This window comes from Euleptes europaea, chromosome 7, assembly GCF_029931775.1.
Source record: "Euleptes europaea isolate rEulEur1 chromosome 7, rEulEur1.hap1, whole genome shotgun sequence".
Lineage (NCBI taxonomy): Eukaryota > Metazoa > Chordata > Lepidosauria > Squamata > Sphaerodactylidae > Euleptes > Euleptes europaea.
The window spans coordinates 86,992,261-87,006,793 of record NC_079318.1 but is presented as its reverse complement, the minus strand read 5'-3'; the positions used below and the strand labels follow the sequence as shown (position 1 = coordinate 87,006,793).

Below are 14,533 nucleotides of genomic sequence, written 5' to 3'. Positions count from 1 at the left end.
CCTTCGTAACCCCTCCCCTACAGCCATTTTGTGGCGAAGATCAAAAGTTTCAAAAAGGCCCATTGACTGAACAAATTTGAGAACCTGTGCCAAAGTGGTCCACCATGGTAATAGCTAGCCATACCTAGTAACCACCTGCAAAAGCTGACAGACATCACCCATAAGAAAGGCCATGCTGGATCAGACCAAGGTCCATCAAGTCTGCCAGTCTGTTCACAGTGGCCAACCAGGTGCCTCTAGGAAGCCCACAAACAAGACGATTGCAGCAGCATTATCCTGCCTGTGTTCCAAAGCACCTAATAGGCATGCTCCTCTGATCCTGGAGAGAATAGGTACGCATCATGACTAGTATCCATTTTTACTAGTAGCCATGGATCGCCCTCTTCTCCATGAATATGTCCACCCCCGTTTAAAGTCTTCCAAGTTGGTAGTCATCACCACATCCTGGGGCAGGGAGTAAGGATAAGACCCAGGATAAGACCACTCTCTCAACATAGCTTCTTCTTCCTGTTCATGTTCAGACTAGAAATTCCATCTTTGTCAAAGGCAAAAATGAAAGCCAAGCCATTCAAGTATGTGAAAACCTATCCTTTGTGTAGTAAGTGGTCAAAAGAACTTGTGCAAAATGAAATCCACAGGCAGGTTTTTTTTTTTAATTGAAGAGTGGACAGAGCTGCACAGCAGCCAAAGCGAAGACATTAGACCCGGCCCTCCCAAAAGATCCTAGAGAGGAAGGCTTGGTTGCAGGCATCCCATTCCTCCCATGCAAAGGCCCTCAAGCTCAAGAGCATGAGCAGGAGTTGGTATAAAAAGCCCTCCCACTGCAAAATATTTCCTGCAGAGCAGGGAAGGACAGGCTTGAGATCTTTCACCTCTTCTTCCTTATCAGCAGGCACGAGTTCTTTTCCCATATCGTCCCAAGTCTGAGGGGCAGCACCTTCTCCTCTATGATTAAGGCAGCAGTCGTGCCCCTGCATCCACCCCAACCCACATCAGGATTCTGCTTTTCTAATTTTCTTCCGCTTTTTCAAAGGCTTGTCCTTTGGGGGCTCTTCGCTCCCCGACTCGGAGCACGGCTGTGGTTCTGCTTTCTGCTTGCTGGCCACCACTTCCATGGAGTTCCAGATTTCGTCCTCCTCCTCCTTCACGTCACTCTGGAGATCAGCTGAAGAGTCCAGGTCCTCGTCCTGGGGAAGGGATGTAAAGCAGGATCAGGGATCTGTTTGCACTAGAGCACCCTTCTGTGTTAGGTTCAGCAGTAGCCAGCTTCTGACACCCATTAAGAAGTACCATAAAATGCCACTTCTTTGGTTATCCAAAAGCGTACACAAAATTAAACATACATCCCCCACCATAATACTACAATACAACACAACTGGGAATATTATGCCCTCAGCACAATAACGGAGACCTCCAAGTTCCCCGTAGCCTTTTGACTCACCTCCCACTTCTCTTGGCTGGTCAGCAGCAGGCAGTTCAACCGAGATTTCAGATAGACCTGAGATGAACATGGAAGCTTTGTTAGGATGCTTCATTGAAGCGGAGACAAGGATGCACGCACACACCGTCTAAAACAAGGACTTTGGGGGAGGGTCAGTTTTTAAAACAGAAGCTTTCTAGTCCTCATGATAGCACAGGAAGGAATTTTCATAATTATTTACTTTATTTATATCCCACTTTTTCCCCCAGGGGGGATTCCAAGGTGGCTTATATCTCCCCCTCCTTCATTTTATCCCCACAACAGCTCTGTGAGGTAGGTTAGGCTAAGAATGTGTGACTGGCCCAAGGTCACTGAGCAAGCGTCCATGGCAGAGGGGATTCGAACCTCGGCTTTCCAAATCCTAGTTCCACACGTTTACTGCTGGCTCTCCATAATAATATAATACCTTATTATAATAATTTATTTAATACATATGTATATAAATATAAAATAAGGTATTGTATACAATATGCTCACGACCTGAGATTGATCCTGACAGAAGTTGGTTTCAGGTAGCCGGTTCAAGGTTGACTCAGCCTTCCATCCTTCCGAGGTCGGTAAAATGAGTACCCAGCTTGATGGGGGTAAAGGGAAGATGACTGGGGAAGGCACTGGCAAACCACCCCGTAAACGAAGTCTGTCTAGTAAACGTCGGGATGTGACGTCACCCCATGGGTCAGGAATGACCCGGTGCTTGCACAGGGGACCTTTACCTTTATACAATACCTTAATAACGTAATTATACCACATCTTAATAATGTACTAAGGTTCTGCTGATGGTATGGAAAATGAATACGCAGCCAGTGAACAGACTTCAAAACAGGGGTAACATGGGCCCAAATAACAGAAAGGCTGCTGCCTTCTGAGCCAGCTTAAGCTTTTGGATAGTCTTCAAGGGCAGCACCTAAAGTATGTTACAGTAATCCAGCCTCGATGTTCCTGAAGCATGGCCAAATGGAGCGTCTACAAATAAGGAACCAGCTTTCTAACTACATGAAACCAGAAAAGAGCATTTTTTGCTCTCATGGACCCCTGCGATTTCCCGTTATCAATTTCGATACCTTTACTGGCATACTAAGTACAATCAATAAGAATAAAACTAGCTACTGTACATCATTTTACCTCGTCTCTTAATTACATCATCAAAAAATTTGGCTACAGATTCGATGATCTCAGGACTTCGGGAAGGTAACAACAAGTTCATCTTACTGTCATCAGCTTGGTTAGCATAGTTTGATAAAATAGGGTTTAAAAGTGCAGCACGAGTTTCACAGAAAGAAGGACAGTACAAGAGAATATGGTCAGTACTTTCTATCTCTCCCATAACACAATTACACACTCTGGCAGAGTATGGAATTTTCTTATATCTCCCAAACAGAATGGCAGAAGGGAGAACAATAAACCGGGCTAGCATATAAGCTCTCCGAAGGTGGGGAATAGTAAGACAGGAGAAATACTCCAGGGGAGGATTTCCCGTTATTATATAATGGGTAGGGCGTCATGTTGCGCACGTGGATACACACTCTTTAATCGTATACAGGGTAGTATTTTTTCTGTATATTTGGAAAGGACCTCCCCTACTATGTAGGAGACCTCCCCTACAAACCTCTGTGGATGGGCCCATTGCCACTACCCTCCTGATAGTCATCAGGACTTAACGGTGTTAAGGTATCAGGAGTGAAAAGTTGGTAAATGAGATTTCAGTTTTACAAGCATAAATTGTACATTTACGGCTGCTTCTGGAAGTCCTTCCTCCCACAAAAACTCAAGCCTCATTTGTGCAAAAAAGTGGACAGAAGTCCCCAAGCATCCTATTCACCGTGCAGCTTTTCTTTGCTCATGCTGGAACACCGTCTATTTGGAGGCCAACTTTCATGCCTTAGTTTAGTAGTTTGAAGAAAGGCCGCCCCCTACCACCATTTTCAGAGCTTTCAAGTAATCTCACGGTCCTGCCTGCACATTTCAGCTGCCTGGGTAGCCTGAAAGTATCTAAACCGATTCTGAGGTGCTTCATGCGCTCTGTTTTGAGGGAGGTGTACCAGTGCTCTGCTCACAGGTTTTTTCTTGGAATCCGTGTGTCCCAGATTGCATCTGTACCAGAAATTTATTTCCCTCAATAGTGGGGTAAAAGGCAAAGGTAGTCCCCTGTGCAAGCACCGGGGTCATTCCTGACCCACGGGGTGATGTCACATCCCAATGTTTACTAGGCAAACTCTGTTTATGGGGTGGTTTGCCATTGCCTTCCCCGGTCGTCTACACTTTACCCCCAGCAAGTGGGTACTCATTTTACCGACCTCGGAAGGATGGAAGGCTGAGTCAACCTTGAGGTGGCTACCTGAACCTGACTTCTGTCGGGATCGAACTCAGGTCGTGAGCAGAGCTTTTGACCGCAGTGCTGCAGCTTACCACTCTGTGCCATGGGCCTCTTCAATAGTGGGGAGGTAACAATAATTTAAGGTTATGCTACAAAAGTCCTCTGTTGTGACACAGTCCCTTTTCAAAACTGGTTTGTTCAGAAGTCATGCTCTCTTGGACTACAAAAATATCAAATCTTAGATTGGGGACAGCATTATAATCATTCCGACACCCTTCACAAGTGAGAGGGCCACAGCATCATTCTTTGTATCAGGGGTTCCCAATCTTTTTGAGCCTGTGGGCATATTTGGAATTCTGACACGGCACGGCAGGTGCAGCCACAAAGTGGCGGCTGCAGGAGGCGAATCCAGCCGCAAAACGATTGCCACAGCTTAACTTCAGTAACAGCGTAGATCCTTGTGCTGTGGTGGCAGCTGCTGCCAAAGCAGCATTAAAAAAAAAAAAATCTGCCCAGCCAATAAAATCTTTAATAATCAAACAGAAGCCTTGCTGGGCAAAAGCCCTGCCTGGTCCCACCCACTTCCGAAAGACACTTGGGGGGGGGGCGCGCCATGGAGCCCACGGGGACCCCTGTTCTACATGCAGCACTATCACTGTCTTTCTAGGAGCCAGGCCTCCTCCTCACCTTATGCTCCAGGCGCTTGTGGTGCAGGCTGTGTACGCGGAGGAAGCGGTCCAGCCCGCACGAGGCCACCAGTGGCAGTGCAGGGTGGCACTGGATGGCGCGGACGCTTCCAGCAAAACCCTTGAGGCACTTCGCCAACCGCCCTGCCACAGAGAGAGACACAAGAGGCTGGTTACCAGGGCTGTACATACTCAGAGACTGCTCAGCTTGAAGTGCAGGGTTTCGTATTCAGCAGCCTGAGCACTGTTTTGTTTGAGAAAGCAAAGACCGTACATCCTTTTGTGGCTGAAAAGACAAGCTTGAAGGTGTGCCAAGGTCCCCTTCTGTGCTTTTTCCTGCACTTGTGTGTAATTATCCAGGAGATCTACATACACCAGTGGTTTCCAAAGTCAGCATGTAACCCTTAAGTATTAATGCTAACATTAGGTTTTTTTTCAACCTTCTTGGTTACCAAAACACCGATTTCCCCGAGATCTCAGAACTACTGATAGAAAAGGCCATGCTGAGATAGAAATGGTTTGACTCAGTCTAACACCCTCACATACAGCCTGATATACCAGAGATCAACTTTTCCTAACTGAATTAGGAAGCTGCAGCACTCCTTCCTTCCTGTTCTTTGAGAACTTGCCCCCTCTAAGGAACCAAGAATCTTTACAGCTATACATCTTGGCCCCTTCCTGCCCTTCCTTAGACCACTGTAACTTTCCTTCCAGATTCTCATGGGATCCAAAACCCGTCTTCCTCTTCGTACCCACCTTGTCGCAGATCTATGACTGCCACGTCCCCTCGCGAGCTGCCCACGACTACAGCACTGCAAGGGGAGGAAGGAAAGGAAGCAGAATGAGAATTCAAAAAGCATTTCCTGTCACACAGTGGGCCCTACCCAAAGAGGTCCTGAGCACTCACGCAGGTTAAGTTTGGGTTCTTTCCCCACAGAAGAAAGGCAGCTCCAAGATCGGGGACACTTATACCAGCCCACATTCCCAAGAACTGAGATTCTGGGAAAGAGTCGAGACTCACTTTCCGTCAGAAGTCAACGAGAGGGCAGTGAGCGGATGCTCGCCAAAGGTGGCCTCCAACACAGGGCGGCGCTGTGGGCAGCTGGGGTCATAAAGGCGGACCTGTGAAGCAGAAGACCAACAGAATGAAGGAACGCAGTCTGGAATTCTGCTCTTGCACCTGTTTTCCTGTACGCACCATAAGGATTAAGCAACAAAGATCAAAGACTGGCCCAGCAAGATTCATGGTAGAGTGGGAAGTGGAAGCTGGGGTCTCACAGACCCTAGCTCAGCACTCTAATTGCTACAGCATTCCATTGCTCAGTGGTAGAGCATCAGTGGAAGGTCCCAGGTTCAATCCCTGCCCTCTCCAGCTGAAAAGATTTTCTGAGAACCTGGAGAGCTGCTGCCAGTCTGAGTAGATGAGATTGACCTTGAAGGACTGATTATCTGATTCAGTATAAGGCGGCATCATGTCTTCATGACAACATACGATTAATATCTGGAGTTCACTACGATAAGATGTAGGGATGGCCACTAAGTTAGAACATAAGAAAAGCCATGCTGTATCAGACCAAGGCCCATCAAGACCAGCAGTCTGTTCACATAGTGGCCAACCAGGTGCCTCTAGGAAGCCCACAAACAAGACGACTGCAGCAGCATTATCCTGCCGGTGTTCCACAACACCTAATAGGCATGCTTCTCTGATACTAGAGAGAATAGGTATGCATCATGAATAGTATTCACTTGGACTAGTCGCCATGGATAGCCCTATCCTCCATGAACATCTCCACTCCCCTCTTAAAGCCTTCCAAGTTGGCAGCCATCACCACATCCTGGGGCAGGGAGTTCCACAATTTAACCATGCTGTGTGAAGAAATACTGCCTTTTATCTGTATTGAATATCTCACCTTCCAGATTCAGATGACCTTGCATTCTGGTATTATGAGAGAGGGAGAAAAGCTTCTCCTTGTCCACTCTCTCCATACCATGCATAATTTTATAGATCTCTATCATGTCTTCCTTTAACTGCCTTCTTTCACATCTAAACAGCCCTAAGTTAGACATCTTAAGAAGAGAACTGAACAGATTCGTGGAAGAAAGGCCAATCTACAACTGTGATAGCTCCATAAAATTTCCATTGTTCAGAGGCACACTCTCTCTCTCTCTCTCTGAACACTAGATGCTGGCAGCATCTAATTGGCCTCTGTAGGCAATAGGATGCTGGACTTAGACAAGGCTTGGGTCTGATCCAGCATGGTGTCGTGGTTAAAAGCAGTGGACTCTAATCTGGTGAACTGGGTTTGATTCCCCCACTCCTCCGCAGGAAGCCTGCTGGGTCACCTTGGGCAAGTCACAGTTCTCTCTGAACTGTCTCAGCCCCACCTACCTCACAAGGTGTCTGTTGGGAGGGAAGAAATTTGTAAGCCACTTTGAGACTCCTTTCAGTAGAGAAAAGCGGGATATAAAAACCAACTCTTCTTCTTCATGTTTATCCACACAAAACTTGCCAACTGGTTTATTTTGGTTGCAAACATGTGGCATTTTACACAATTTAGAACGTGTTACGCAAGGGTAGAATGTTGAGATTTTTTGGAAATAGCTGTGAGGGAGTTGGTAACAGGCAGCGCAAAGGCAATTCACAGCCCAGAACACATTAAAAAAGGTAAAGGTCCCCTGTGCAAGCACCGGGTCATTCCTGACCCATGGGGTGACGTCACATCCCGACGTTTACTAGGCAGACTTTGTTTACGGGGTGGTTTGCCAGTGCATTCCCCAGTCATCTTCACTTTACCTCCTGGGTACTCATTTTACTGACCTAGGAAGGATGGAAGGCTGAGTCAACCCTGAGCCGGCTACCTAAAGCCAACTTCCGTTGGGATCGAACTCAGGTTGTGAGCAGAGCTTGGACTGCAGTACTGCAGCTTACCACTCTGCACCACGGGGCTCCTACACAACAAGAAAAGCTATCCTTCTCCCTTAGAGAGTAAGGTAAACACACACAGAGTTTCTACCTGGTGATACCCTGTGCAGGTAACAATCTTCTCCGATCCAGGCAGGAACTGCATGTCCCGGTCCCAGATGGGCACCCTCAGATCAAGCCAGTCATTCCGCATCTGCAAGAGGGAAGCAAGGAGCAGGATGAATGTCATTCTGCCAGAAACAAGAAGCCAACGCACAAACCCAGCCTCCAAGTACAATAAAAGCCTTAGCTATTACAAAGAACGGTACACTCACATTTTTGGCTCTGAAGATGGGCTCCTGTGGCTGATGTAGATCCCACACTTTGAGGCAGTTCTCCTTCCCACCAGTGGCCACGCGGTGCAGCTGCTCAGGGTTCTGGCGCATGCGGCACACGCCAGGGCCCACCTGGATCTCCACCTGCGATGCAGACCATAGTGGGGAATGTAAACCTGAATCTCACCAGTTCTTGGATTGAACATAGCACTGGGGCAATTGCTGCAGTCCTCAGTTCGTCACAACAAACAAAAACATACAAATTCCTTACATATAAAACAATTATGTTGCAACAAGTGGGTTGAGCAATTTTACACAGAATCAATTACTATGTCTTTGATATTATATTTGTGATAAACAGTTAAACTTTTAGAAACGGTACAGAATTAATTATTAGTTACTAGCTGAAAATTACAGTCATAACAGTTCTCCAGCGGATATCGATGAAGTACAGAATAGAAATGAAGTATCAAGGGGCTTGAATTACAAGTTACACTCTGTAGCTATTTGTAGAGACATACTCTGGGGTAAGGACATGTAGAAGGGTTATGCTGGGCATACAAAATGAAATGAAAATTTCCCCCCGTTTTCCTACTTTCTTTTTCTGTATCCTCTATAAAAATGAATAAAATTTTAAATTTATTAGCGGTGGCCAATACCAGAATAGTGGGCCTTTGTGGAATCGCATTATATGCTAGACAATAAACAGAACTGGACTTCCTGAACGTTTTGGCTTTCTTTTAAACAAAACAGCCTGCTCCCCAGCCCTCAATGCTGCAAATATATTATTCTTGTAGATTGTAGGGAGGGGCTGTGGCTCAGTGGTAGAGCAGCTGCTTGGCATGCAGATGCCCCAGGTTCAATCCCTGGCATCTCCAGTTAAAAGAATCAGGTGACAGGTAATGTGAAAGACCTCTTCCTGTGACCCCGGAGAGCACCTGAGTAGGCAATACTCAGCTAGATGGACCATCAGTCCGATTCAGTATAAGGCAGCTTCATGAGTTCAATGACCTATAGATTTATTGCGGCTTATGTTTCCGTGTGCATCAAACTGGAGCTCTAATCCACGAACACTTAGGGAGCAATAAATCTATTAGTCCTTAAGGTGCCACAATGGAAAGTGAAATAGTCACTTTTTATCTGCAAAGGTCTCAAGCCTACTTGGGATTTCAGCACGTGTGCATTATCCATCAGCCAACTAGCTGGGGTAGCTTATTAGTTAAGAGAATGATCTGAGTGTTTCCTGGTTCAAATTTCACCTGTTAGAAACTCACAAGGTGGCAAACCACCCTCTGACTCAGATCTGCTATGTGTAATATGGAGTGATAAAACTAGTCTGCCTTACAGGGCCGTTGTGAGGATACTGACAAAGCACTGTACATAAAGTGCTCTGAATACTACGCTTCAGGTACAAATGATTTGTTGATACTATTATTTTGGTTCCCCATAACAGGGCACAAGACAGCAATCCTGTATCACCCTGGGAATCAGCCCCATTGAACAAAATGGGACTGACGTCCAAGTGAACATGTATTGGTTTTTGTAGAATGCTAAACAAAAGAGAGCCCTGAACTGAATGGTCCAGGATAGCCTGATGTGGTCAGATCTTGGAAGCTAAGCAGGGTCAGCCCTGATTAGTAACTGGATGGGAGACCACCAAGGAAGTCCGGAGTTGCTATGCACAGGCAAGCCATGGGAAACCACCTCTTTTCATCTTTTGCCTTGAAAACCCTATGGTCACCATATGTTCACTGTGACAGAACTTTCCAACACATACAAAAGAAACGATATAAGTTTGGCTAATTGGAATGACTTCTACAGGTCACAGAATTTAGTTTCATTTGTTGCATAACGTAGATTACCTGATCACAGAGTTATTTTTTTATAAGTTCACACAGCCCTTGTCACTGGTCATTCTAGTTTATACTCTGTGCCTTTGCAGGAATCTGTAATTACAGAGAACTGGATAGGGTTCTCTCAACGAACAACGTTGCCACAAGCACCCGATACATCCTCATCCTCATTGAAAAGCAAATGCCAAGAATTTAAACAATGACCACAGCTGGGTGCAGTTTTAATGGCCTTTTCATAGAATCATAGAGCTAGAAGGGACCTCCAGGGTCATCTAGTCCAACCCCTGCACAATGCAGGAATTTGCAACTACCTCCTCCCCACACCCCCAGTGACCCCTGCTCCATGCCCAGAAGATGGCAAAAAACCCTCCAGGATCCCTGGCCAATCTGGCCTGGAGGAAGATTCCTTCCTGACCCCAAAGTGGCGATCGGCATTACCCTTGGTATGTAGGGAAGGGCCACGAGAGCCAAGCACTGACACAACTCTGTCCTCTTCTTTCTATTCTCATCAGAGCCTGGGCCGTCACTCCCTGAAGAAGGCTTACCAGAGAACAGTTCAAACATACTTCCACAGAGAAGGAAGTCCCTAATCCTCCCTCCCCATTACCCTAGCTCCCTCCCCAAACACATGCTGGCTCTTCATCCTTTCTGTATTTCCCATCACCTACACCACACAAAAACAGCTCACTTTTTCTGATGAAGTGTCCCGCCAAACCTTCAGCAAGCCAGACTGCACGCAGGTGATGAGGGAGCTGTGGAAGTCGGACAAACAACGGAGAGAAAAATAAAAGTCACAGGGGCAAAGGATACTCTTGGCAATCCTTGCCGGGTTCAGAGGCTCACATCTCGAAAACCCTAAGCAGCTACCCAGGGCAGCACCATATGGGGGCATCAGTTTTGTTATAGGAGCAGATGGGGCACATTCATTCCTCCAGCTCTACTTTGGTGTATGAGCGTGGAAGGAAAGAGAGATCAGCAATATGAAAGAGCCAGCATGGTGTAATGATTAAAGTGCAAGAAGAGAACAGGGTAGGCCCAGGTTCAGAGCCCCAACTCTTGTCATGGAAACCACTAGTTGGCTTTTGGAGAGTCAGCCTAAACTATTTTATTTACCATATGTGCATTTCTATTACCAAGCAGCATGAAGGCACTGCTGGAAGACAAAATGCAGGACCGGGGTGTCATCCAGAAAAGCACTTTGTGCATTATCTCATCCTCCTCCACCCCCAAGATTCTGTTCATACATTTTAGGTACAAATCAAGCTAAGCATCCATTATATAGCTCTTTATAGCAGGGTTGATATAAGGAGCCCTGTGGCGCAGAGTGGTAAGCTGCAGTAATGCAGTCCAAAGCTCTGCTCACGACCTGAGTTCGATCCCAACGGAAGGTGGTTTAAGGTAGCCGGCTCAAGGTTGACTCACCCTTCCATCCTTCCGAGGTCGGTAAAATGAGCACCCAGCTTGCTGGGGGTAAAGTGAAGATGACTGGGGAAGGCACTGGCAAACCACCCCGTAAACAAAGTCTGCCTAGAAAATGTCAGGATGTGACATCACCCCATGGGTCAAGAATGACCCGGTGCTTGCACAGGGGACCTTTACCTTTTTTGATATAAGTATGTTTCTAGTCCTAGCGCCAAGAGACTGAACATTTCAGGAAGAACAGACAAAGCAAGGTTAACAGAACCAGGGGATCTGGGATCCTGACCAGTTTGGGGTGCAGAAGAGAGACTGTATCACCCAAGATACAGAGCCACTCCTACCGAACTAATTAGCTCAGGTAAAAGATGATGCAGCGGCCACTTGTGAAGACATGGTGTTGAAGGGACTCCATATTCTAAGGATGTCTGTCTTTCTCTTGGGGTAGATAAAGAAGCAGATTTGAAGGGAACAACCCTCACCCATCAAGTATAGCCAGGCCACAGAAAGGTCCCTCGCCTCCTTGACAGTCTCGCGACTCTGTAAACTTGCCCTTCTCAGTGCTAAATAACTTGACCGATCCATCAAGGCATCCCACAAAGATCTGCAAGGAAACAAAGGGGAAGAAAATGGGAAGCATTCGAAAGAATTCTCACCCCCTATGCAACAGTCTTCAGCTGCCGAGAAGAAGTATAATAGTGCAATGAGCAAAATCTAGTGGCATATCCCCACATCCAACAAAACCCATTCCCATTTACCAATTATTTGATGTAATCTTCACCGTCTGTGTTCTTAGGAGAGAAATCTACCATCACTTATTTAATTAATACCATTGATTTTAAAAGCTCCATTTAATTGATTATTGAAGCCAGTATAGAAAGCAACTGGTTCAGAAATGAATACATCCAACGCTACTGAAAGGTGTTAAATTTATGTATAAGAAACCAACAAGACATAGTATACATTTATTGTTATGTCATATGACAAAACATTGTGATGTGAAATAGAAAATGAGTGTTGGGTTGGATCCTGCCAGCTTTCTTACTCAATATTTTTACTAGTTCCCCACATTATTATGGCTCTGGTTGCACATGGTTTTTGTCCATGTAGCTCCTACATAAGAACATAAGAAAAGCCATGCTGGATCAGACCAAGGCCCATCAAGTCTACAAGTCTGTTCACATAGAGTCCAACCAGGTGCCACTATGAAATTTCTAGGCAACCTGGGATTTATGAAGCCCTGATTTATACCCCACTTTCCTCCCCAATGGGAACCCAAAGGGCTTACAACATTCTACATTCCTCCATTGCAACCCTGTGAGGCAGGCTACGCTGAGAGTGTGAAACTGGCCCCAGGTTGCCCAATAAGTTTCCATGGCAGAGTGGGGATTTGAACTGGGTCTCCCAACAACTAGTCTGACACTCGAGCCCTGACACAGTGCCGGTTCACCTTCCATCATCACATTTCTCTTTGCTAGCACCCTTCCCCAACCCTGCTAGCTCCCATGGAGATAGGTGACAAAAATGGTACAGGTAAATTTGTAGATGATAGGAACAGCTATCAGCCATGATGGCTAAAGGGCATCCCCTGTCCAAAGATACCCCAGCAACTGGCATTCAGTGCCAGGCTAACAGAAGAAAATGGCTATTGCATCCTTGTCAAGCTTGTGGGCCTCTTAGAGGCAAATGAGTGGTCACTGTGGGAGACAGGATACTGGGTTAGAGGGACCTCTGGCTCTTCAGGTCCCACATCCTCATCACCTCAGACTCATAAGGATCCCCCCAACACATGGTGGTAACAGCTTCATGTCGACTGAGCATTCCATCCCCCAGCTTATAGTTTGTAGCCTGTTTCTTTTGAAGGTTGATGCCTAAAAGAGAAAAAGAGAGGCAAACATATTACTAACTGGAAGAGAAGAAAATAGATGACGACAAACACTCAGCACAATTCATTATGGCAAGGCAACAGTGGGGAAATGACAGACCCCTTCCTGCCACTCTCAGCTTCGTAGACTTTAAAAAAAAATTACATTATTTCTAGACCGCCTTTCTTACAGGGACTCAAGGTGGATTACGCAGGGTGAGTCAATACAATTAACAGGATGGGACGTTCAATAAATAATGCAATAAGATTAGGGCTATAAAACCAACCAGAAATCTAAGGAACCTAACTGAAGCAAAGCATAAGTATTAACACGACACGTTAAATGAAGCAAAACTACATAGTAGGATCCTATTTACAGCAAACTATACAGAGTAGTAAGGACCACAGTCCCTAATAATTTATCCAAGTGACTTTGTGAATCATTTAGAGTGATGCAACTATATTACCTGTGTAGAAAAGTCCTTTTGAATAATTCAGTGTTTCATTGTTTGCAGAAAGCTTTAGGGACCAGCTGAAAAGCTGACAACATAAAAGAGTCTACAAAGTATTTCACCTAAACAGCGTCACCTGCATAAGCTTCCCCACATAGTTCCCTTTACATCTCCTCTCAGATAATTCCCTAAATATCTCCAAAATATACCAGTGTCCTACTGGGTCAATCATAAAAATAAATCATAGATCTATCCTATTTGCCTCAGCAGCCAGTCTGATGCCGCCAGTAAACCTAGGGTTGCCAACTCCGACTTGGGGAACTCCTTGAGACTGGGGGGGGGGGGGTTTGAAGCCTGGGGAAGGCAGAGTTTGGGGAAGGGCTGGACCTCATCACGTTATAATACTATACAGTCCACCCTCTGAACCAGCCACTTTCTCTACAAATGTCCACAGCCTCCCACTAACTACCTCCCTTATTTCCTTCCCGCCGCTGACTCATAGCCATACCCCTTACCTCCCGAAGAAACCCTCAGCAATAAGTACCACTACCCGCCTTCCCCCCCGGCACCCCAATTACCTTTCAAAATGCCCGTCTCGGATCCTACCCACACGTGGTTACTCCGGGCAGGAGACGCCATTTCTCCCCTCGCTCCGCCTCTTAATTGCCTGCAATGGACCGATCCGGAACTGTTTCAAGCCGGACTCTTTAGAGTGGAACACCGGAACGGAACGAGCACGACGCGGCCTCTGATTGGACAGCACGACTGTTTTCATGTTACACTCTCAGCCTTCCCACTGGCGGTCCGTACCCATCTTTATTTGGTTCCCCCCGTTTCAGCTCTAGTGGGCGTCTGTGTTTCCTGAAAGCGACCGGCTCTAATGACTTAATCTAATAGAATTTACATCCAGGTAAGTGTGTTTAGCATAGTCTAACAGCCCAAACCTAACCTAGTTTACTCAGAAGAAAGTCCCAATTGGCGACTTGCATCCTAGCCATGTTCCCTTTTACAATACTATGGACTGTGAAGGAGCTTATATAACCATTACAATATGTATAGTACTTATAGTATATGGAATTGGTTCGTGTTTCCTACAAAAGGAAGATTGTTGGGCTAAGCATATTTCAGCTAGCGCAGGCTTCAGTTTTGAAAATATGAGGGTGGGGAGCGTTCTTGGGAGGAAATAATGAGCAACATCACGTGCGCTTCCCTCCATCCAAGGAAGCAAATA

At 46.1% G+C, this 14,533-nt stretch overlaps 1 protein-coding gene across 1 annotated transcript; it reads right to left on the bottom strand.

Annotated features, from left to right (window-relative positions):
• Window positions 1-977: 977 nt before the first annotated feature.
• Window positions 978-13,941, bottom strand: WDR74 (WD repeat domain 74). Its single transcript, XM_056853152.1, has 11 exons — window positions 13,881-13,941; window positions 12,748-12,857; window positions 11,469-11,590; window positions 10,259-10,322; window positions 7,718-7,861; window positions 7,495-7,596; window positions 5,502-5,602; window positions 5,237-5,292; window positions 4,482-4,624; window positions 1,442-1,498; window positions 978-1,187 (listed from the first exon to the last, which is right to left on the bottom strand). Exons 1-11 carry the CDS (start codon window positions 13,939-13,941, stop codon window positions 993-995), a joined length of 1,155 nt encoding a protein of 384 aa, XP_056709130.1. The 3' UTR covers window positions 978-992.
• Window positions 13,942-14,533: the final 592 nt, after the last annotated feature.

Excerpts from the sequence above, each read along its gene's own strand:
- WDR74 (XM_056853152.1), bottom strand. The coding sequence starts at position 13,941 with ATGGCGTCTCCTGCCCGGAGTAACCACGTGTGGGTAGGATCCGAGACG. Across the intron at positions 1,499-4,481 it reads ACAAGCGCCTGGAGCATAAG|GTCTATCTGAAATCTCGGTT; the intron begins GTGAGGAGGAGG and ends TGTTCATCTCAG. Across the intron at positions 1,188-1,441 it reads CCAGCCAAGAGAAGTGGGAG|GACGAGGACCTGGACTCTTC; the intron begins GTGAGTCAAAAG and ends TCCCTTCCCCAG.